The 22,544-nt window shown below is 55.7% G+C and overlaps 1 protein-coding gene across 2 annotated transcripts in view; it reads left to right on the plus strand.

Annotated features, from left to right (window-relative positions):
* CARS (cysteinyl-tRNA synthetase) overlaps positions 1-22,544 on the plus strand; it is a 53,096-nt gene that overhangs the window by 26,370 nt on the left and 4,182 nt on the right. For both annotated transcript variants that reach the window (XM_012665500.1, XM_012665501.1), the window contains 13 exons: positions 1,550-1,690; positions 2,021-2,109; positions 3,450-3,571; positions 9,343-9,455; positions 10,061-10,189; positions 10,553-10,682; positions 10,796-10,899; positions 11,229-11,326; positions 11,535-11,724; positions 12,318-12,386; positions 15,179-15,260; positions 21,075-21,155; positions 22,108-22,175. In XM_012665500.1, the coding sequence (XP_012520954.1) occupies positions 1,550-1,690; positions 2,021-2,109; positions 3,450-3,571; positions 9,343-9,455; positions 10,061-10,189; positions 10,553-10,682; positions 10,796-10,899; positions 11,229-11,326; positions 11,535-11,724; positions 12,318-12,386; positions 15,179-15,260; positions 21,075-21,155; positions 22,108-22,175 (1,416 nt within the window). The remainder of the gene's footprint in view (positions 1-1,549; positions 1,691-2,020; positions 2,110-3,449; positions 3,572-9,342; positions 9,456-10,060; positions 10,190-10,552; positions 10,683-10,795; positions 10,900-11,228; positions 11,327-11,534; positions 11,725-12,317; positions 12,387-15,178; positions 15,261-21,074; positions 21,156-22,107; positions 22,176-22,544) is intronic.

The following is a 22,544-nucleotide window of genomic DNA, read 5'->3' on the forward strand; positions in this document are numbered from 1 at the left end:
CAAATATTTCCTTATTTCTATTTCACTTCGGATGACTTCTTCAATTCTGTCTTCCCATTCACTAGTTCTCTCTCCGGCTATCTTACCTATCCTATTGAGTGTTTTTATTTCATCAGTGGATATGTTCATCTCTAAAAGTTCCATTCCTTTGTATTTTCAAATCTGCCTGGGCCATTTTGATAGTATTTTATTGCCTGCTATTGCTTATTCTCTTGTGATGCTATCTTTATTTCCTGAAACATTTAATACTTATTGTTTTTTATTGTGTACCTCATCACTGTAGTATCTGAAGCCTTTGCGAGTGCCAATCTGTTGCTTGTCATCTCCGCTGACTCCCATTCATGGTTGCTCATGTCCTTGGACGTTGAGTGACCTTGAGTGGGATCTCATTCTTGCTGGGGCCTGATCTGTGGTGATCCTCAGAGCCAGAGCGCAGATGCTCCCCTGAGAGCCAGGGCCACCACTCACCTGGGGGCACCGCAGTCCCCTCGCAGGTTTCTGTCCCTGCACTTGTGGCAGTCCTAGCGTTTGCGTCCTGGGCAGCAGACCTGGCAGCCTTTGCCCCTGAGCGCCTGCCCTGCCTTGATGCTTGTCTGCCCTCTCTGTGCCCCACCATGACGGGCAGGGCATGAGCATCCTTGCAGGTTTGCCTTGCCACTTAGCAAGCCCAGAAACACAAGTCTGTTTCATCCGGGAGCTGTTGGCAGGGAGTGCCTGGGGAGCCTGGCCCACGTGGGGCCCCGTGCCCTTCTCTGTCAGTGTTGTGGGTACTCTGTCCGCCTGGCGTGTCCTCGCTCTCTGCCAGGTGGTTTTTCTGCACTTACTCTCTCCAGCCTCCATTCTTTGCTGCCTCCTTGGCGCAACAGCCCTGTCCCTGTTCCAAGTCACCATGCTGAGAAGACTAGATTCCTCCAAGGCAGGTCAAGGATGGACATTTCTGCCTTCCAACATGAGCGCAGTGAGGACGTGTCTCATGCCAACAGTGTGTGGTCATGGGGCACTGGTCACACAAACGCCACATTGTGGTGGACTGGTGGCTTTCCCTCCTGTTCTGTGGTGCGTGAAGTGGGACGGGTGTCTTTAGTCAATGCCATCTGGGAGATGGCACCTTCGAGACCTCCAGGCCCAGGGCCCTGCCCGTCTCTCCTGACCTTTGGCTGTCTCCACCCTGAATCTTTTTTGAGTGCACCAAGTGTCGGTGCTGTAGGTGACACGCTGTGTGCCCTCCGGCCCCACCTCTGTCCGTGACCCCACCTTGCAGGAGCCCAGGTTACACATCCTTGCCAAGCCCACCCTGGCCCCTGACTCACTGTGCCTGCAAAGCCACAGCTCCTCTCAAGTCTGCTCTTCCGTGTTCACGTGAGAACCTCTCACTTGTGGAATGTTTTATTTGAACTTCGCTGTCTCCCAGAACGTGGCGACTCTTCCAGGATCGGGGCTGTGCGTGGCTCATCTTTGAACTCAGGGCACTGATTGGCTCACACGACCGTACAAGGTGTGCTTGTGTGAAACATGCAGCCTGTTTGTGGATGTCTGTTTCTGTCTTCAGGTATTGCTGGAAGAGGCCAGGGATCTGCTTTCTGACTGGCTGGATTCCACATTCGGCAGCGTGGTGACTGACAATTCCATTTTCTCCAAACTGCCCAAGTTCTGGGAAGCAGAGTTCCATAGGGACATGGCGGCTTTGAACGTAAGTGTCACAGCTATCTTGTCCTCCCTGTCAGGCTAAGGGCCCTGACCTCTAAATTCCTGTTTTGGTAAAGCCGAGAGGCCTTGTGTGATTCTCACCACCTTCGCTTGGCAGCTTAATTAAGTGGCAAATCAACAGTGAACTTGAGCCAAGGGGCGTATGGTGTTTCTTAGGTTTGTTTTTTGTTTTTTTGCTTTTTTGTGCATTCTTTGTATGATGTTAAGGGCTTCTTGTTTTACAAATTGGTGACGTTGTTTTCATGGAGCATGTTTGTCGGAGGCTGCAGTTTTCAGAAGGGAGAATCCAGGGACTTTCTCTCGTCACGGACAGGTTCTTCCTCCAGATGTCCTAACCCGGGTTAGCGAGTACGTGCCGGAAATCGTGAACTTCGTGCAGAAGATTGTGGACAACGGTTACGGGTGAGCATGAGGGCCTTCCCTGGGGCTTTGACACATTCCGGTTCGGGAGCAGGAGGGCTGATGTTCTGGACCTGCCGGGCCAGACCGGCAGCCCCTCCACTCCCACTCTCGTGGCACGGTGCTTTGTTCTGGCCACTTGGTCCCCAGCAGGGAGCAAGAGGGGGAGCGGGTGTCGGCTGCGCTCCCACCAATCCCCGGAGCCCCTCGCAGTCTTCCTCTTGCAGCTCCAGGCCCAGCCCAGGACCTGGGTCACCGCAGCCAGGGGCTGAGAGCGGGGTTCTGGCTAGCCAACCCCTTTAGGCAGGCCCAGCAGCCTGCCCTGGGGCTGTGGTGAGGACCCAGCCCAAAGTCTGCCAGGAGGCAGTTAAGACCACTGGTCATAGGGGCCCCCGAGCTGTGTGGTGGTGAGCATGAGCGCTGCCAGGTCTTCGGACATATAAGCACCATGGCACAGACACTGAGAGGGCTCGTCCTGGGGTGGTACCCAAGGGAGGGTGCATTTCATCAGCATCTTGGCTAAGATTTTAGCGGCTTTTTGTTGTGATTGCATCATGCGCTGCCCTGCCACGCTGAACCATTCCAGTGCTGTCTGACCTCGGATACACTCTCCCAGTCTCTGAAGTAGCATTTTCAGAAATAGCCAACAAATGGAAGGGCAGATGGGAACCGAGTGTCTGTGGTGCTTGGCACCTGCTCTAGGAGAACCGCTCTGTGTGGCGGGGGTGAGGCCCTGTGCCCAGCCTCGGGTTACCACCCCCGCACCTGGCAGGAGCCTCACAGATTGGACAGATGAGGAGAGAGAGGCTCCATACACAGTGCCCAGAGCAGCCCAGGCTCTTAGAAAGCGATAGTGCTGCCCCTCCCCCACTAAACACAAAGCCCCGTGGGGCAGCACGAGACTGTGTGCCCAGCTGAGGGGCGCGGGCGAGCCCAAGCTCAGAGAAGGCAGGTCATTCTGGGCTGGCATGATTTGGAGGGCTTCCTGGAGGCTGAGAGCCTTGGCTGGGCCCAGCAGGCAGGGAAAGTGTAGACAAGGAGAGGCAAGGACATACCACACGAGGACCGCACCACACTGGCAGGGCCAGGGGGATGCCAGGCACGGGGCAGCGAGGGCAGTGAGGAGCTGCCTCGCCGTGGGAAACGCCCTGTCAACGTCCTGCTCAGTCCACATAACCGGTGAGGTTTTGAGTTCCCATTGCGGAGAGTAGGGAGGAGCAGAGATTTGAGCAGGCCACAGATTGCACAATTTTGTAACCCTTCTTGATGTTCCAGCTGTTGTCCTGGGAAGTGTCTTTGGATCTATTAGACCCCCCGCCCCCAATTCCTTTCTTGTTTTCCAGCTATGCTTCCAATGGGTCTGTGTACTTTGATACAGCGAAGTTTGCCTCCAGTGAGAAACACTCCTACGGGAAGCTGGTGCCCGAAGCTGTTGGGGATCAGAAAGCTCTTCAGGAGGGGGAAGGTGAGAGAAGGAAAGGATGAATACGGAACAGGAGGAAGAAGCTTGGACTCTCCCGCTTGTGCACAGCCCGGACTGTGTTTGTCCCCATGGTTACAGTGGGATGTGCTGAGCCGCAGGGAGTTAGGTATGCTCCCAGCAAAAAATTGGGTCCGTTTGGCAGCGGTCGTCGCAAGGGATAAGGAAATATTAGAAAATAGAAAATAATAGAATATAGAAATAAAAGAATACATAGAGATGAAAGAACAGTTTTTATGAAGTATAGTTTTATAAAGTTGGGGGAGTCAGGAGACCTCCAGCATTCCCATGAGCTGTGAGGGCCCCCACCCCCCCCAGTGAAGTCCTGCATCAGTACTTACAGGTACAGTGATCGGTTGCCAGGGGTAACAGATTTTACATAATAACAGCTAGTTCGTTTTAGGTTAAAAGTGTCCCAAGTAGCTTCTAGAGATCCCTTAATTAATTCTATCTATGTGAGCAAACAGTTACAAAATCTTTCTAAGACAAGCTTCTAAGTTCCAAGATAAAATTATCACTTAGCAGAAAGGTTAAACAGAAATATAGTGGCTCTATATTTCTTTATGTATTTTTTTATTGATTGAGATAGACTACTCCAAGTAGTCAGGAGTGAAGCAGGAAGCGTCCCTTAGGCTAATTGCTTTTAGCCGCAGGTATCTGTCGGGCGGGCACTCTTTGATCAGTTCTCACCCTGTGGTCCCATGCCAAGCTTTGTTGTCTGGAAGCAGGCACAAGCCAAGAGGTCTGAAACAGCATCGTGGTGGAAGGTGCTGCTGAGCAGTGAGATGCCCTGCTGAGGCGATGCTGCTTTTGATACGTGAACTAACACGTTCACATACTCCTCGGGGCAAAGCCCTGCAGAACTCCTGAAATCTGATATGTCTCCATAGGAGACATCTTTATAGAGCAACACTGAGCGCACTGCTCAGACTCATGGAATGGTGTTTTCACCCAAAGGAATTTTAGGAGTTTTCTACATAAGATAATGGAATGTGTTTTTTTAAATTGATACATAATAATTATACATATTTATGGCGTACATGTGATATTTTGGTACATGTATAGGATGTGTAGTGAGCAAATCAGGGTAATTAAGATGTCCATCACCTCAAACATTTATCATTTCTTTGTGTTGGGAACATTCCAGATCTTCTCTTCTGGCTGTTTTGAAATATACAATAAATTATTGATAATTAGCCAGGTGCAGTGGCTCATTCCGCTAATCCCAGCACTTCGGGAGGCCGAGGAAGGAGGATCTCTTGAGCCCAGGAGTTCAAGACCAGCCTGAGCAACATAGCAAGGCCCCATTTCTACAAAAAAGTTTTTTTAAAAATTAGCCAGGTGCAGTGGTGTGTGCCTATAGTCCCAGCTACTCGGGAGGCTGAGATAGGAGGATCGCTTGAGTCCAGGAATTTGAGGGTGCAGTGAGCTATGATCGTGCCACTCACTCCAGCCTGGGTGACAGAGCGAAACCCTGTCTCTAAAAATATTAATAAGTAAGTAAATAAATTACTGATAACTATAGTCATCCTACTCTACTATTGAACGCAAGGACTTATATCCCTGCTATCTAACTGTACGTTTATACCCAGAAACCAGCGTCTTTCCACTCCCAGAACCAGCCCACCCCCCAGCCTCTGCTACCCACCATTCCACCCTCTCCCTCCTTGGCGTTCCCTTGTTTAGCTCTGCATATGGGTGAGAGCATGTGATACTTGTCTGTCTGTGCCTGGCTTATTTCACTGAACATAATGACGTCTAGTTCCATCCATGTTGCTGCAAATGACAGAATTTCATTCTATTTAATGGTGAGTTATTTTTTAAGGAAAAAAAAGTAAGTAAAAAGTGCTGTCTTGAGAAGCGTGGTGGCCCCTGGGCCCTGATTCTCGGGCTGGAGTTTGCTGACTGAGTGTGCAAGGTTTAGGGCAGATCGGGGGAGACTGGGGCGAAAGCCAAGGGATGCATGTGTCCTGACGGCCCTGTCCCCGTCTGGGTCCAAATACTGAAAACGCACGTGTCAGGCTTTTTCTAGACCAGGCAGAATTATATCTGAAACACTTCCATGGTGTTTTCTCCATGCTTACTCCGTAAGCGAATCTGGGGACATGCCCACAAGAGCCAGGAGTTGGCACATTCCCGCAGAGCAGGGTTGGCTCTCTCGTGCCCGGGTACTTCCTGTATCATCACCCCCACCCCACCCCAGTATTTCTAGGAGGCGATTTGGCCATAAATAGAATACATTCATACTTTTTGATCACGTAATTTTACCTCCGGGGCTCTGTTGTAAAGAAATATCGGACTCTAAAACAAAACAACACAGCACTGACTGAGAAAAGATCCACTAAGCCAGACAAACAACATTGTATCAGACCCAGTGGCATTTAAGCTGCAGTATTCGGAGGAGCAGGGGCGAGTTCCTGATGATAAAGTTCCTCGACCCCAAAGGACTCAGTCATGTGCTGGGTGGGCCGGAAGCCGCGGGCCTCCGCATCCCTAAAGCAGAAGAGGCACGCCCGTGCTGCGAGAGGAGATTGCATGCGCTTCTCGGGCCAAGAATTAGTAAGGATACGAAAGGGTTGAAATACAGTTGATAGGCTTGACCTAAGAGGCGGGAACTTTGCACTCAGAAATTAAAGAACATTCATTTTTAAATTTATTTTTGTGTTTAATTTATTCTATTTATTTATTTTTGTAGGGACTGGGTCTTGTTATGTTGCTCAGGCTGGTCTTGAACTTCTGGCCTCAAGCGATCCTCCCACCTCTGCCTCCCAGAGTGCTGGGATCACAGGCGTGAGCCGCCACCCCAGCCTCATCCATTCTTTTAAACACACAAAACCACACAACAGGCTGCAAAAGGAGGTCTCCACAAATCCCAAAGAACGGCTTCTGTGGAGCCCTTGTTCTCCGACCACCGTGCAGCTGTGTTAGGGTCAACACTGAAGGGACCACGTGCGGTTAAAGTCACGCTCCTGAGTGACTTGTGCGAAGGGGAAGCACAGTGGGATGGAAGCAGCGTTTAAAGCTGAGCAGCAACTCATGCTGAGACTTAGGCAATGCCCCTGTAGTGCCAAGTAAAGGAAAGTTATGTTTTAAATGTAGTCATGAAAAAACAAAGATTGAAAATACGTGCACTAGACAGTCAGTCAACAGACTGGAAGAGGAGCAACAGTGAACAGCACGGTAGAGGAAGTCGGACAGTCAAAGCCGGCCGTTGACGAAAATCAGTAATACGGAAAGACACTTGGCAAGCTGACGAACGAAAGTAGAAGATTCAAAAATATATTAGGACGGAAGCCGAGCGTGACTGTAGACACAGTCGAGAGTTTTAGAAAGCCCTTAGAGGAAACCGCAAGCCACTCGCAGTGCATTTGACGCTAGGACGAAGGAGAACAGGGTAGGGTGGGGGTGCGGGGGCGGCGAGAGCACACAGGGACTGGCCGTAGCTTTGCCATAAGTCTTGCTATCTGGCCCCATCTGGGTTGTTCTTTTTCTTAAATATCATTTATTCTTGGACTTGTTTCTTCCAGCCTGTCTTTAGAATTGGTTTAAGCTCCAGGAACAGCAAGAGTAGAATCCAGTAGCACTTAGGAGGGAGGAAGAGGGGCTTGCCCTCCCCTGGCGGACGCCTTCACCCAGCCTGGTCGTCAGGCCTGGTCACGTGCCCACACCCCCTGCAGGGAGGTCTGGGAAGGGTCTTTCCTCCGTGTAGCCACATGTCCGCTACCATGGGGCGCTCTAACAGCAGAGAGGAAGGGGAGAGGGGATTTGGGGACCCTGTGTGGTCTCATGTGATGGCCCCCCAAAGCCACTCCACCAAGTCAACGACCCGTCAGAGGCAGGCGGGCCACGCAGACCATTCCAGAAGGCACCAGGTGGACTGAGTAGGGAGTAGGGCCTGCAGTGCTGGGTGGGCACGCCTCCAGGGTCAAAGCTAGGGACACTTGCTCTGGCTCTGGGGACAGACAAGACAGGAAACCAGGAAGGAGAACTTAAGGGGATTGTGTGATTTATTTCTCTTAAAAAATGTGAAGCTTCTAACTTTCAAATGAAGGTTTTTTTAAAAATCTGAAGCAAATAATGGGCATTACCAAATAGTGACATTTGTTGGGGGCAGAGGGTGTGTATGAGAGAGGATCCCATGTTCTCTGTTACAAATTTTTTAAAGTATATTTTAAAAAACTATCACATATAAATTTTCATAAGTAACTATGTTCATAATAATGAAAAATTAAAAACGTAGATGTACATTTTCTGTCACATCAAGGGTAGCCAAAAGAGGATGTCAGAGCCGTGCCAAATTGTGCTTTTCGAGTCGCTGCTGATGGCGGGACGCTGAGAAGATAGCAACCGGGACGGGTCTGTCGTCTTTGTTGGATGTGCCTGCCCTGCTTGCAGAAATTTTTTTAAATCTGCAAATTGATATACTAAAATGTTAAATAGTACTTATTCCTAGGTTAAAAGATCATGGCAATTTTTTCCTATTTTTTAAATTTTCCGAAGTTTTCCACGTTCAGTACATCTTTTATAATCGTAAATTTGGTGTTTGTTAAATATGTTTAGCAGGGCTTTCCCTGTTCACTGTGTGTCTCAGAGCAGCGAGGTCTGCTGTCTAGTTAGTCACAAATCTGAAAGTGGATTTGTCACCTGAAAAGGTCGCACTGTGTCTGCGTTTGCGTCCCGAGGCCACCTGAGTTAGGCCCCTGGAATGGAGTCTGCTGTTGTCCACGAGGGGGCGACGGCACCCAGGAAAAGGCAGCCCTTCAACCGGGCACCGAGAAGGGATGCAGGGGCCAGGCGAGACCCTCTGGAGCCCCGGGCACACTCGGCCTGGAGCCGAGGGCCCTGGCTCTCTGCCTGCTCCCAACACGGTGCGATTCTCCCCGCGTGAAGTCAGCACTGACTCGAGGCAGCTGAGATTTTCCATGGGTCCCACACATGTCATCCAGGGAAGTGCCCTACAGGGGTGGTGTGTTCCTTTCCTGGACGCTCAGCAGCTTGCACTCCAGCTGGCCAGGTGCCAGCAGGTTGTGCCTGGAGTTCACCGAGCGTGTTGGTTCCCCTCCCTCCCGTGGGACACGCTGTCTTTGCTGGCCAGGCGACGCTGGCTCTGCCCAGGAGATGGAACGTGTGCCGAGAGCAGCGCTGCCCTTACTCGCAGCCTTTCTGGGCTGTCAGTCCACGTTCTGCACCCGTCCCCTCACAAGCACAGGAGGAACAGCGAGTGGCCCTTCACCACCACTGCCCTCCAGGTCCACATCGAGCGCACCGCAGCGCAGCCTCGTCCTCCCACCTCTGGGAACCCACAAACTGACGGTCATGCGAGCCGTTGACACGTGGAGCTGCCCGCACCAGCCAGGGTCCCCGAGCCATGCCCCGGTGAGCCGCGCCGCCACAGCACCTCCCAGCGGTAGCCCGGAGCACGCCGCTCGTGCCAGACACTGCGGCCGAGGGTGTGCATGGCAGCGGGAGACGAGTGTCTTAAGGAGACACCAGCTGCGGCGTCAGCCCCGGCGAGGTCTGCTTGGACACTGGGTGTGTGAGCCAGTGACTTCGGAGCTTATAAATGGCGTTTCGTAACCCTACACGCTGGGTCAACAGCAAAATCTGGTCATACACAGACGCTTGGAGAAGTGCCTGAGCCAAGTTAATACACAAATTAGCAGCATCGGCCACTAGACACCGAGAGTGGGCTTGAAGTGAGGTGCTTTGGTCTGGGCACTGCTGAGTGACCTGCTCTGCCTCCCTTGTGCTTCCAGGTGACCTGAGTGTCACTGCAGACCGCCTGAGTGAGAAGCGCTCGCCCAACGACTTCGCCCTTTGGAAGGCCTCCAAGCCGGGAGAGCCATCCTGGCCGTGTCCCTGGGGGAAGGTGAGCAAGCGGCCCAGGAGGTCGGGGTTTGGGGGCGTCGGGAAGGGGGCTGGACCAGCCACGCCCTCAGTGCCCCATGAGAGGTAACTCTGCACATGAAGGGTGTTGTCACTGGGGCCAGAGCCTGGTGCTGGTACAGCGCAGAAGTGCCTGGTGCTGGGGACCTGGACCTCACAGAGACACCCTGGGTCCCTTCCCGGGACTGCTGTTTTCTGGTCTGGGAATGGGGGTGCGATCAGATTAGACCCCCTCAGAGACCCTGGTTCTGACGTTCTGTGACTCTAAGTTGAGTATTCCCAGGCAGCCCTCTGATATCCCTGTGATGATAGTCCTCATGTTGGGGTGCCCTGGGAAGGGGGTGTCGCCTGCTGCTGTCGAGGGCTGGGAGATTCTGGAAGTAGTTCACAGACAGCAGCAAAGCCTCGGCCCACATGAGGCTGGTTTTGAACTTGACAGAAGGCGGCTGGCTACGCAGTCTTTTTGTGTGTGAAACTGGACGCCTGCTCTAGTAACGTTCAGAGGGTTTAAGAGCCATTTACTTGGCGTGTTCGAGGCCTGGACCGGCAGTCGGGCCGCTCAGTCACTGGGTCTCTGGATCTCTCCAGGGTCGTCCGGGATGGCACATCGAGTGCTCTGCCATGGCGAGCACCCTCCTGGGAGCCTCGATGGATATTCATGGAGGTGGGTTCGACCTCCGGTTTCCCCACCACGACAATGAGCTGGCGCAGTCGGAGGTAGGCAGAGACAGCGGGCGCCTTCTAGAGGGGAGAGCGTGGTGTGCTTGTTGCTGTGGTAGAAGAAAATCAGCCGGTGCCCTCAGGAAGGGCTTTGTCACTAAACTCCACCCCTGCGTCAGGGTTTGTCGGTAGAATCGAACCCTAATCGTTCAGCGTGGCTTCCCTGGTTTTGGCAACAGACAGGCCCACATTCCAACCAGTTGTGTCATCTGCTGGCTTGTTAACCCGAGTCAGTCCCTCCGGGTGCCAGTTGCCCCACCTGAAAAGTGCAGCAGCCACCTGGGAATGGCGCAGAGAGGTGAGCCGACAACACAGGCCCCATGACATGTGGCTGTTGCTGTCCTCCCTCTTTCCACGCAGGCCTACTTTGAAAACGACTGCTGGGTCAGGTACTTCCTCCACACAGGCCACCTGACAATCGCAGGCTGCAAGATGTCAAAGTCACTGAAGAACTTCGTCACCATTAAAGATGCCTTAAAGAAGCATTCAGGTAAACCTCGGTTTCTCCCCAGACCCCGCCACCTTCTCGGAGACGTGCAGTGGCCGTAGCGCGTGGGAGGTTAAGGGCGCGGCCGTCCTGTTTTCTGCCGTTTCCTCCCCCAGCGCGGCAGCTGCGACTGGCCTTCCTCATGCACTCCTGGAAAGACACGCTGGACTACTCGAGCAACACCATGGAGTCGGCGCTTCAGTACGAGAAGTTCATGAACGTGAGTCCCCAGCCCCTCCCCCGAGGTCGGTGGGCACTTCGTGGTCCGCCGTGACAGGTGGAGGCGGCTCTGCTGCAGCCTGGCCGTGTCCTTGTTCGCGGTGGTGCGCGACGTTCTGGCTTCTACTTTCCACCGAACAGGTGTCTCTAAGGCTAAAACGGGAGCACGTTTCTGTCTCAAAGAAACATCTTTTGTTTTCTTCTGACCACTTGTGTGTTTTCGGTGCACTCTGGCTCTTCAGATTTTACCTAACGTAAAATCACTTCGGCAGGACAGTATCAGATATTTCTGGATGAAAAAGTTGCCTACACGCTGTTTTCTAACTTCAGGAGTTTTTCTTAAACGTGAAGGACGTCCTGCGCGCTCCCGTTGACATCACCGGTCAGTTTGAGAAGTGGGAAGATGAGGAGACAGAGCTCAACAGGAAGTAAGGGGGCCCCTCCCCGGGTGCCTGCTCCTGCCCACGCTCAGCGGCGGCGGCGCGTGTCCTGGACCGCCAAGGAGCAAGCGGTGACACCATCACACACCGTACAGAGCTCCCTCAGGCAGGACACAGCCCGCGGCAGGAGCTCCCCTAGTTGTTGACCCTCACGGAGAGTTTCCGTAGCACATGCTCCTTCGTCTCTCTCATGCAGCTTTTACAACAAGAAGACGGCCGTGCACGAAGCTCTCTGCGACAACATCGACACCCGCACGGTCATGGAAGAGATGCGGGCCTTGGTCAGCCAGTGCAACCTCTACATGGCGGCCCGGAAAGCCGCAAGGAGGAAGCCCAACCGGGCTCTGCTGGAGCACATCGCCCTGTACCTCACCCACATGCTGAAGGTGAGCCGGGCCCAGCCGGGCCCCCAGCTGTGTGGACACGGGAGACAGGCCCGGTGACAGGGAGAGCAGAGGCCAGGCGGCACCCAGCGCCCCTTCGACATAGTCGAGCATCTGTCGTCCTCGCTCCCTGCTGTACTTTGTGTGCGTTAGAAGTGAAACCCGGTCAGCGTTCCCTTGCCCGAGCTGTTTCTTCCCTTGCCCTCAATTTCCTTCTCCTCTCTCTGGACTCTGGACACACCCTGTGCAGGCCCCTTCGCCGGCAGTGCCCTGTGCCGTAAAGGGAGTCTCTGGAGGCCAGCAAGGCCTCAGGGTGCCTGGCCCCCTTGTCCTTCTGCTTCTTGTTGTCCGGCTCCAGAGGCTTTGGCTGAAAAGGGGCCAAGAGGGCAGCTCTGGGCCGGGCCCCGTCCTGGGGCAGAGGAGGGCACCCCAGGCTCGGGTTTAGGGCCCTGGAGCAGCTCCTCCCTTCGCTTTCCCTGTCACGGAGCCCACCCCACAGGGCTGCCCCCACCTGCCCCTCCCGTAGCCTCTCAGCATGTGCACCCACTCGGGACCTCTTCATCCTGTCCTGGCTTGTGTCCTGTTTCTTTTCCTAGATCTTTGGGGCCATAGAAGAGGACAGCTCCCTGGGTTTCCCGCTCGGAGGGCCTGGAAGCAGCCTGAATGTGAGTAGAGCACACCTGGGCCCAGAGAGTCTCCCTCTGGGGCCTCAGGTCAGCCGCCGCGCTCGCACCCTGCCCGGTGCGCACTCCTTAAGGTCGCCTGTCCCATGGGGTCCACTCTGAGGGCGCTGCCTGCCTTCCATGCCCACTCCCTTCCTGCCCGTGTTCCTCTGGAACCCCACAGGGTCTCACCCCTCCTCTGTCCCATCTTTGGACATTCGGAGAGCAGCGCTGGGTCCCACCCACACCCCACCCTTCTGGGCCGAGCCTGCAGGTCGAGTTTCAGATTTGGCCCACGGAGTGTCTCGAGTGGCCAGGCTGCCCCTCCCGTGTGGAAGGCCAGCCTCAGTCGGGACGACCTCCGTCGTAGACTGTTAGTTAGGGGGACTTCGCGCTGTGCCCTTACACGAGCTCCGTCTCGGCAGTCCCAGCACACGGGTCACGTTTAGCCACAGCCACGTGGCATCAGGACTCTCCAGCCGAGATTTCCTTGCAGCTGGCCCTTCATTGAGAGGCCACAGCACTTGCGCTGACTGGGCCTCTGTGGGGAGGTCTGGGCAGAAACCGATGCCGGACTGGGTGCAATCCTGACACCAGGCCCAGGCCCATCCACACGGCCTGAGCCAGAGCCCTCCCCCCACAGCTGCCGCCTACATGTAGAGAGGGGGTCACTGCCTGGCGCCACACACTCTCTGTGGTCTGTGCACGTGAAGAAATCCATCTGGAACAGACTGGCCGTCCCTTGCTGGCTGCTGTGTTTGCAGGTGGCATGTGGCAGACACACGCGTCCAATTGTAATACATTCCTCTGCTACATAATGACCGTCCCATTAGACAAGTGCATGTTCAGGCTTAAGACAAATTCTTCTCCCTTCTCCCTGGTCTAGAATGTTTTTAATTATTTGATTAGAATGCATATCTAAATATTTAAACATAATAGGTATTATTTTAATAAAAGCAGGAACTTAGTACAAAGTAGAAAGGCGAAATCTTTTTAAAATCCTGCTCCCTGGTGCCGAGTGGCGTGAGGAGCTCTCTTCTGCAGGTGGAGTTTGCTGGCGTCCTCCCGAGAGCCGACTCCAGTGAGCACGCAGGCGCGTCCTTAGGAGCCCTGCCCGCGCCCGGCCCAGGCCTGGTGCCTCTTGTCAGTCTCGGAACTCCTCGTTGGTGCCATGTTTTTCAGACTTCCCTTATATGACCCTTCTTTGGTGCTTTCCAGAAAGAAATCCCACAGAGCTCCTTTGTTCTCTTGTGCAAGTGATACTGAGATATTTATTTTCTTTAAAAACAAAAAACAAAGTCACATCTCCTGCGCTGAAGTCAGTCTGCCTTTGAACGTAAATGTTTTTAGTCTTAAACGCTGCTGTGGTTGTGGGGGTGCCTCCGAATGTACTGCAGACAGCACCCCTGTGCCCCAGGTGGCCTCAGGAGGCCCTTTGAAATCGGCTAATTGGAAATGCGCACCGGGCGTGTGGTGAGCCTGCTGGCCTAAACACCCTGTGACCCACAGTGCGTGGCCGTTGGAAGTTCATGGATCACCTTTCAATTCCAAATGGTTTTAGGAGCAGGAGAGGTGGCTCCTAAGTCTTGTGCCGCCTCAGCGTTCCCTGCTCAGGTAGGTGCCAGTGTGCTCAGCCGGACCGCCGGGGCCTGCTGGCCCTTTGAGACAGACCACCGCAACCGTCCCTAGAGCCCCATCAGGCGCCCTGGGGGCTGTGGCTGGCAGTGGGTTGGACGCCTCCCTCCCTGCCCTGCACCGAGGTCTGGGCTGCCTTTGTGCTGGGCGGAGATCCAGACCTGAAACCCCCAAGGCCAGCGTTTCCACCCCAGGGAGTCACCCTCAGCTCAGAGGCAGGATCGGGCCTGAAGAAGTGGACCTGTGCTGAGTGTGTGACCCATGCCTGGAGCCCCAGCAAACTCAGGAGGCCCCGGCAGGAGGATTGCTTGAGGTCAGGAGTTCTAGGCTGTTGTGAACTGTGATCGTGCCACTGCACTACAGCCTGGGCACCAAGGCAAGGCCCCCGTTTCTACAAAATAAAATTTAGGAAGTTTAGCTCAGACTCAGGGCTTCTTAGCCGGCGTTTGCGTTTGTTAGTGTTTTCATTGTGCTTGTTGAGCTGCAGCGAGACTTTGCTCCAAAGCTAAAGCCGCCTTTGCCCTATGGGAACGTAGGAGGGTGTAACGTGAAGGCTGTTCCTGGAGTGGGTCACGCCTGGGCTCTGCCCTCCTCAGCTTGCCTTTCCCAGCATGGTCTCCCATTCCACGGCCGCCCCAGCGTTGCTGCAGGCGGTTAACGTCAGGGTAGACGCCAACGTGCACGTAGACAGTAGGTAGTCAAGGAGCTCCTTAGTCTTGGTCAAAACCGGTGACCACAGATTGGACCCTAGCATGGTCTCAGGGCAGGTAAGGTCCCAGCCTAGGGAGTGACACCGTCGGGCCCCGAGAAAACGTTCCCTCCCAGACACAGCCCGTTTGTAACCGTGAAGACAGTCTTTCTAACAACTGCATGTTCGACCTGAGAAAACATGTCACAGAGCAGCCGCTAGGCTCACCCTGTTGGAAGGAGAAAGAAGGCTGTCTGCAAGCTCGCTGGCCCCAGTGTCCCTGTGACTCGTGGTCTAGCGGGGACCACGTGGGAGGGACAAGGCCTCCATACTTTGGGACGCCGGTCACAGTGGTGCTATTCCACGGTAGCCTGCACCTGTCCCGGCCCCACGGTGTGTCTGCCGCACTGTTACCCAGTTGTAAACATGAGGGATGAGCTGCTGGCAGTGAACCAGACCATTCTCCCCACAGCTGGAGGCCACAGTCATGCCCTACCTTCAGGTGTTATCGGAATTCCGGGAAGGAGTGCGGAGGATCGCCCGAGAGAAGAAAGGTGAGAGGCAGGTGCTAGAGCTAGAGGGAGGAAGCTTGGGTGTCGGGCCAGGCCGGTCTCTGAGGGCTTCCCTGGGGCACAGGGTGTGGAACAGCCCAGCCCGGGCCTGCCGGGTCCATTAGCACCACACGGCAGCGGCAAGTGTCCCTGCAGGGCAGAACCACTCCTGGAGGAACCCTGGGTGGGGGCTGGAGTTCATTTGCCTCTTGTTCTCTGAGCAGAGGCAGAACAAGGGTTCCTCTGACCGGCGGCCTCGCCTCTGCCTTTCAGTGCACACTGGGGCTCACCCCGCTCCTGGTGACCCAGCGGGCTGGGCGCGCGGCGTGTGCCTTGTTCCTGCTGTGCAGTCCTGCCATGTGGGTGCGGCCTTCTGCAGGGAGCCAGCGCTCGCAGCGCCCGCTCTGCTTGGGGCGTGGCGGGCAAATGCTTGAGCTCGGGGTCCACCCAGTGGCCCTTGCTGTCCGGGCACAGCCATTTCTCCGTCTTTTGACGTTCCAAAGGTGCGTGTGGGTGATTGGAGACTCGGAAAATGCTGGATCTGAGCATTTCATTTCACGGGGCAGTTTTTAAAAACTGTTAAACACAGCAACAAGCAGCATCAGGCATGCGTTTGCTTCTTGCCGTGCGCGGCTCTGAACTGGCGACAGCACAGCCGCAGACGCGTGCGAGGACTCGGAAGGTGCCGGGCCAGGTCAGCTCCTTTCCTCACGTTGCCTCGTTCAACCTCGTGAATTTACAAAAGAGGAAAGCAGAGCCCCGAAGTTGGACATTGACCCAGGCCGTGCTGGCCTGCCACGCGTGCGTCCTCCCTGAGGGTCATCTGTGCAGAGAGGTCGGAGGTCGTGGTGGGGGCCATCCAGGCAGGGCTGAAGTGGAGCCTTTGGGAGAAGCCATGCCTTGAGGAGGGATGAGCAGGCCTGGGCAGCTGGAAGGTCTGGAGTGAGGGAGCTGGCCCGGCCTGTCATGGGAGGGGATGGCAGAGCAAGGGGCAGGAGGGCAGCCAGGAAAAAGCCTCAGGCCCTGAGGACCCTGGGCTCAGAGCTCCGCGGGCTCGGGGGCAAGCGCAGGGCGCTGGGTGTGTGAAGGCGGCTGGGTTCCGCGGCTGCAGCGCGCTCCTGCAGGGTCCTGGGCCAGACCGCACGGTCGTCGGCCGTGGTGGGCGTTTGGTCTGACTGCGTAAGCGCGGTCGGTCCCCTGTCTGACACCTAACAGACGCCTCAGCGTTTTCAAGCCTTCGAACCAAGCTGAGAGGAGCCTGGCCAGTCAGTGCGTCCGGGACCAGTGCAGACCCTCCGACAGCTTTGGCAGCACCAGCTTAGCAACTGCACTGGGGTTGGGACGGCCGTTCCGGAGGCAGCCTGCGCGTTCCCACCTGTCAGGGACGCGGGAGGGAGGCCAAGCCCAGGCCCCAGCTCCCTGAGGTCACACAAGGCGGTGTGCGCAGTGTTGGCGCCTCTGGCGTACCGCAGCCCCGGGAGGAGCACGGCAGGTTAGGAGGGCTCTGGAGGAGGCTGGCCGGGCGCAGCCTCCTGTGCGTGGCGCTGACTGGCAGGGCCTTGCTCGGGCCTGGAGAGCAGCTTGAGCCAGCTGGCCTTGGAAGTAGTTTGGTTTTGCTTTTTGTTTGCTTCTTTTTCACTTTCTTTTGCTCAGAACAAGCGGGCAGGACTGACGTGGACCCTCGGTGGGGTGGTGGGGATCACTGCCCTAGGTGCCTGTCCTCCATGTGTCATGTGGACGAGGACTCGCTCTAGCTGAGCCAGAGGCCCTGGGCTCCGCGGGCCTCCGACCTTCAGATAGGAAGAACACTGGGCCGGAGGCAGCCTGGTAATGCCCTGCCCCCGAACAGCAGCAGCCAACGTTTGACGTTACGTTAATCATTGACTACCGCCAACCTACTGGCTGTTCACATGGCCTCAGACTGGTCGCGGGGGAGGGAGCGAGTGACAGCTCCAGGGTGGCCCTCGGGCACTGGTGTCTGCTCAGCCCAGGCACCCCACAGACGTGAGGAAGAACACGTTTGTTCAGACAGGCCCGTCCAGCCAGAGAGCACGGCTGTCCAGTAGGGCAGTGGGTTCAGGGGTTTGGCCAGGAGAGGCGTTGGAAAGAACTGAGAGGCAGGGGATGGGCCACAGCCCTCTGTGCGGGGGAGATGGTGGCTGTTTCCTCACCGCCACTTTTTGTTTTCATTGTGGAAAAATACACATAACACAAAATTTACCATCTTAATCATTTTCAAATGCGCAGTTTGGTGGCTTTTTGTTTTTTTTAATGGAGACTGAGCCTGGCTCTGTTGCCTCGGCTAGAGTGCTGTGGTGTCATCACAACTCAGCAACCTCAGACTCCTGGGCTCCAGCAGTCCTCCTGCCTCAGCCTCCAGCATAGCTGAGGGTACAGGCGTGCGCCACCACGCCCGGCTAATTTTTGTATTTTTAGTAGAGACGGGGTCCTGCTCTCGCTCAGGCTGGTCTCGAACTCCTGAGCTCAAACGATCCGCCCGCCTCGGCCTCCCAGAGTGCTGGAATTACAGGCGTGAGCCACCGCGCCCGGCCTCAGTGGCATTAAATACATTCTCATTGCTGGGCAACCATCACCACCGTCCATCTCCGGAACTTTTTCGTCTTCCCAAACCGAGGTTCTGTCCCCATCAGACACTCCCTCTCCTCCCGCCCTGGCGCTCCCCCCCCCACTCTCTGTGTCTGGCTCATTTCCCTCAGCACAGTGTCCTCAGGGTTCATGCACGTGGCAGCGTCTCCTCCCCTTGTATGCTGAGCGACAGCCACTGCGCTAACGCGCATGTTTCAGCAGTCTGCGGACGGAGTCCATCTCCTCCTGCGTCATCTCCTTAGCCCGCATTTCTCGTCAGTAAATCCCCTGCTCCCGTTCCCCGTCTCTGCCGACAGACGCCCATTCTGGCGCGCGCGCCCCGTGCCTGCTGCACTGCGCTGCCCTTGAGCTCTGTGAACGCGCCTTCCGGAGCAGCACCGAGTGTCCAGCGTGTGCCGGGCACTGGCTCGCGGTGGGGGCGTGGGCACGGCGTGCAGCGTTGCGGCGCCGCCAGTCTGCGTGTGGTGCTTCCAGGAGCTGCTCCCTAGCAGGTGGCCTCCGCGGCCTCTCTGTTGACAGCGTGTGGAGACAGAGCCTCTTCCCATCCACAGGACTGAGAGGCCTGGGCAGCTGGCACAGGCGCCCCCCGGAGTCACCCGCTTTGGGTGCCGTGTCCAGGGAAAGCCCATGTTCCTTTGCTGGGTGCCACAGTGGTTATGAAGCTTCTTCCTTATCTTCGGAGAAACTCCGTCTGCCAGTGGCCGCCATGGCCCTGTCATCTACCTCCTGGGGCTCAGCGCCATCCGGGTCCTGGCAGGAGGTTTCCGTCCTGCTCCCACGCTGGGCAGCCTGAGTGTTAGCCCTGAATCTGCCTAGCAGTGGGAAAGCTCCGGAAGTCTTAGATGCAGCTGGTGTCCGCAGTGCAGGCGACAGGGCCAGTCCTCCTAGGACAGCCTCACCCTTGGGAGGGCCTCGGCGCGTGAGGACTCCTTTGGTTGTTCCCACAGACTTGGTCCCTTCTGCCCCACAGGGAGTAGCTCCCCCTCTGCGCCCTTGTCCTGAGGTGCATTAGTGATTCTGAGACCCCATTCTTCCATATGCTGAAAAATTTATTTATTGAGTTCCTCAAAAATACCAAATTTTGAATTTTGCCTTTTTAAAAAAGTATTTATTGAGGTGAAATTCACATAAAATGAACCATTTCGAAGGGGTGATTCAGTGGCGTTTAGCATGTTCACAGCGCTGCCGCCCGTGACCCAGCAGCCTGCCCGCCGTCTGCAGGCTTGCCGATCCGGACCTTCCGCGTGTGTGCGTGGAGCCCTGACTGGGACTCGTGCGTCTCGCTGGTTTCACTCAGCGCTGGTTCCGCAGCCAGTCTGTGTGGTGGCATGCGTCAGAGCTTTGTTCTTTTTAGAGCTGAATGGTATTCCTTTCATCGCGTGGTAAGTGTAGACCACATTTTGTTGATCCGTTCTCCAGCCGACGGACACTTGAGTTGTTTCCACCTCCGGCTGTTGTGAACAGTGCTGCCGCGACCGCGGGTGAACGTGGATTCTTTCAAGTACCTATTTCAGCTCTTTGGGGTATATACCTCGGAGTGCAGTTGTGGGGTCATGCGGTAATTCTGTGGTTAAGTTTTGAAGGAACTGCCAAACTGTCTCCATAGGGCTGGACCTGTATCTTCCCACCAGCAGCACACGGGGGCTGCGGCTGCTCGTGCCACACCCTCACAGCGGTGACGTCCTGTTGTTTCTAGCGATCCTACGAGGCATAAAGTGGGGTCTGCAGTTTCGGTTTGCATTTCCCTAGTGACTAGTAACATTGAGCACCTCGCCATGTACTAGTGACCATATCATCTCTGGAGAAATATCCATTCGAGTCCTTTACCTATTTTTTAATTGGGGGGTTTGTCTTTTTATTGTGAAGTTGTTTGTTTTTGTTCTTTTTTTTTTTTTTTTTTTTTTTTTTTGAAAGAGTGGGTCTCACTCTGTCACCCAGGCTGGAGTACAATGGTGTAATGATAACTCCTGGACTCAAGCGATCCTCCTGCCTCAGCCTCCCGAGTAGCTGGGACTGCAGACATGCGCCACCACGCCCAGCTAATTCTTTCCATTTTTAGTAGAGACAGAATCTCAGTGTGTTGCCCAGGCTGGTCATGAACTCCTGGCCTCCAGCCATCCTCCCACGCTCGCCTCCCAAAGTGCTAGGATTATGGGTGTGAGCCACCGCACCCCCTCAGGAGTTCTTTATATATTTGTATATTCTGGATACAAAACTCTCACCTAGGCGGGTGCAGGGGCTCGCACCTGTAATCCCATTTGCCCTGTGGCTCCCCAAGCTCCGTGCTCTGTGTTCCCCACGTGGGTGCCCAGCATGGGCAGGGGACAGGAGGACTCAGGTGCCTCCTCTCTCCTTGCTGTGGCCTAATCGTTGGGCTGCGTTGGCGTCTGAGGTGAGAGCCCTGGCAGCAGCTGTGGGGGTCACCCCGACCTCCAGACCTGGCATCTGTTCCTGGACACACTTCGCTCCAGCTGAGCTCTGGTCTCTCAGAGGCACTCAGAGATGTGGAGGTGCTGGGCTTCCCCTGGCCCTTGAGCCCCCAAGAGCTCTAAGCCCCAAGGACGTGTGGTGCGGGCTGCTGTGACTCCCCAGGGGGGCCAGGCTGCAGCGTGAAGGAGAGGAGCCCTTCCAGGACTTCAGCGACGGCAGGGCACGGGCCCAGAGGAGGTGTGGCTCTGGGCCCCTGGGCTGCAGGACGTGACTGGCTCTTTCAGAATCGCTGTGCCAGGACGGTGGAGGCTTGGAGTTCCTGGACTCCTTCCGGAGCGACTGGGGTGCTTGGGGCAGTTTGTGAGCCTCACTGTTGTGCAGTAAAATCCTGTTTCCAGGAAACGAGCTCAGCCCCTGGCCCTGGCTCTGGGTGGCCCTGACCTTCCCCTCAGCACCCCGAAACCTGTGCGTCTGGCATCCTCAGACAGCCTGCCTCGGGTGCTGTCCGGGCAGTGCGAGAGCTGCTGCCCGTTCCTGGGCTGAGGGCGCAGATTGGGCTCCCAGGGCTCCTGGGGCGGCTCCCGGGCCCGTGGTCACACTGCACTCTGCAAGCAGCACCCGGGGCTCACTGGCGCAGCGTTGGGGGTCTCGGCTTCTGCTGGCCATCTCAGCCTGTCGGGCAGCTGGCACCCACCCTCCTGAGCGCCGGGGAAGGGGCACGTTCTGTGGGACCTGGGTGCCCCCGGTGTGTCTAACGGAACTGCCTTTCTTTGCCAACAGTCCCTGAGGTCCTGCAGCTCAGCGACAGCCTGCGCGACGACGTCCTGCCAGAGCTCGGGGTGCGGTTTGAAGACCACGAAGGTGGGTGAGCCCCTCCCTGTTGGTTGTGAAGTCACAGGAGCTCCACTGAGACGGGAGGAGGGAAGACGCTCAAGGGAGCCCCACGGGGGGGCTCTGGGGCTGCGCCCAGGGCCCGGGTGCGCGCGTGTCGACGAGGAGCCCACGCTTGCCAGCGGGCAGGGCAGGGGCCGCCAGCGCCTCTCCTGGGGTTCTGCGTGACTCTTTCCACTCGGGGCCTGGCCGTCTGCCGCCTGTGTCGCTGCAGGCCACTGGCCACCTTTTCTCACGCTCTGTCAGTTAAGGAAACGGGCTCCGTCCTGCAGGTCGTTAGCAAGTTTCACATTGTCCTCCGACTTTGTGGAGTTTTTTTCCTGGACTGAAAATTATTTTTTATTTTTAATTTGTATGGACACATAATAGTTCTACATGGCTGTGGGGTTCGTGTGCTGTTTCGATGCATGCGCCCGCTGCATCTGAGCCGGTCAGGGCGACTGGGATGCCCGTCACCTCCAACACTGGTCACGTCTTTGTGTTCCCCGGCTCTACTCTTCCAGCCATTTGAAATACAGACTAAATTATCGTTCACTGCAGTCACCCTGCCGTGCTACCAAGCACTGGCTCCTCCAGCACCTCCCTGCGTGTGTGCCACAGGCGGTCCCTCCTGCCCTCCCCGCCACCCCGCCTGCCTCGGGCCACTGCGATCAGACGACTTGTCTTGTGTCTGGCTCCCACCTGGCAGTTTGCAGAGTCCTCTCCTGCATGGCACTTCGCTGCTTTCGTGGAGGATTTAGTGTGTTGTTTTTGATGGTTACCAGTTTGATCACCTGGAGTTAACTTTGCCTTGTGAGCAGTAAGGAAGGCCCCACCGTGTCTTGCTCTGGCGGGCCCTCGGCCTGGGGCGGTGCACGGTGGTCTGGGCAGGGCAGGGCTGGCCCGCAGCCCAGCTGCTTCTCACAGACTGTTTGCCTTCCAGGACTGCCAACGGTGGTCAAATTGGTGGACAGAGACACCTTACTAAAAGAACGAGAAGAAAAGAAAAGGGTTAGTAAAATTAAATGATTTGAATTTGACATTTGTTGAAAATGTAAAAACCGTTGGGGTTTTTATAGAGTTTACTTTTAAAGAATTGATACTTCTATACTTTTATTAAAATCACAGTTTTGGTTGGGATTTTAATAAATCTTAGCACTTTTGGAGGCCAAGGCAGGAGGATCTCTTGAGGCCAGGAGTTCAAGACCAGCCTGGGCAACATAGCAAACCCTATCTCCCAAAAATGTAAAAATTAGCTGGGCATGGTGGCTCTCGCCTGCAGTCCCAGCTACTCAGGAGGCTGAGGTGGGAGGATTGCTTGAGCCCAGGAGTTTGAGGTTATAGTGAGCTATGATGATGCCACTGCACTCTGGCCTGGAC

This window comes from Propithecus coquereli, unplaced genomic scaffold, assembly GCF_000956105.1.
Source record: "Propithecus coquereli isolate 6110/MARCELLA unplaced genomic scaffold, Pcoq_1.0 Scaffold120, whole genome shotgun sequence".
Classification (NCBI taxonomy): Eukaryota; Metazoa; Chordata; class Mammalia; order Primates; family Indriidae; genus Propithecus; species Propithecus coquereli.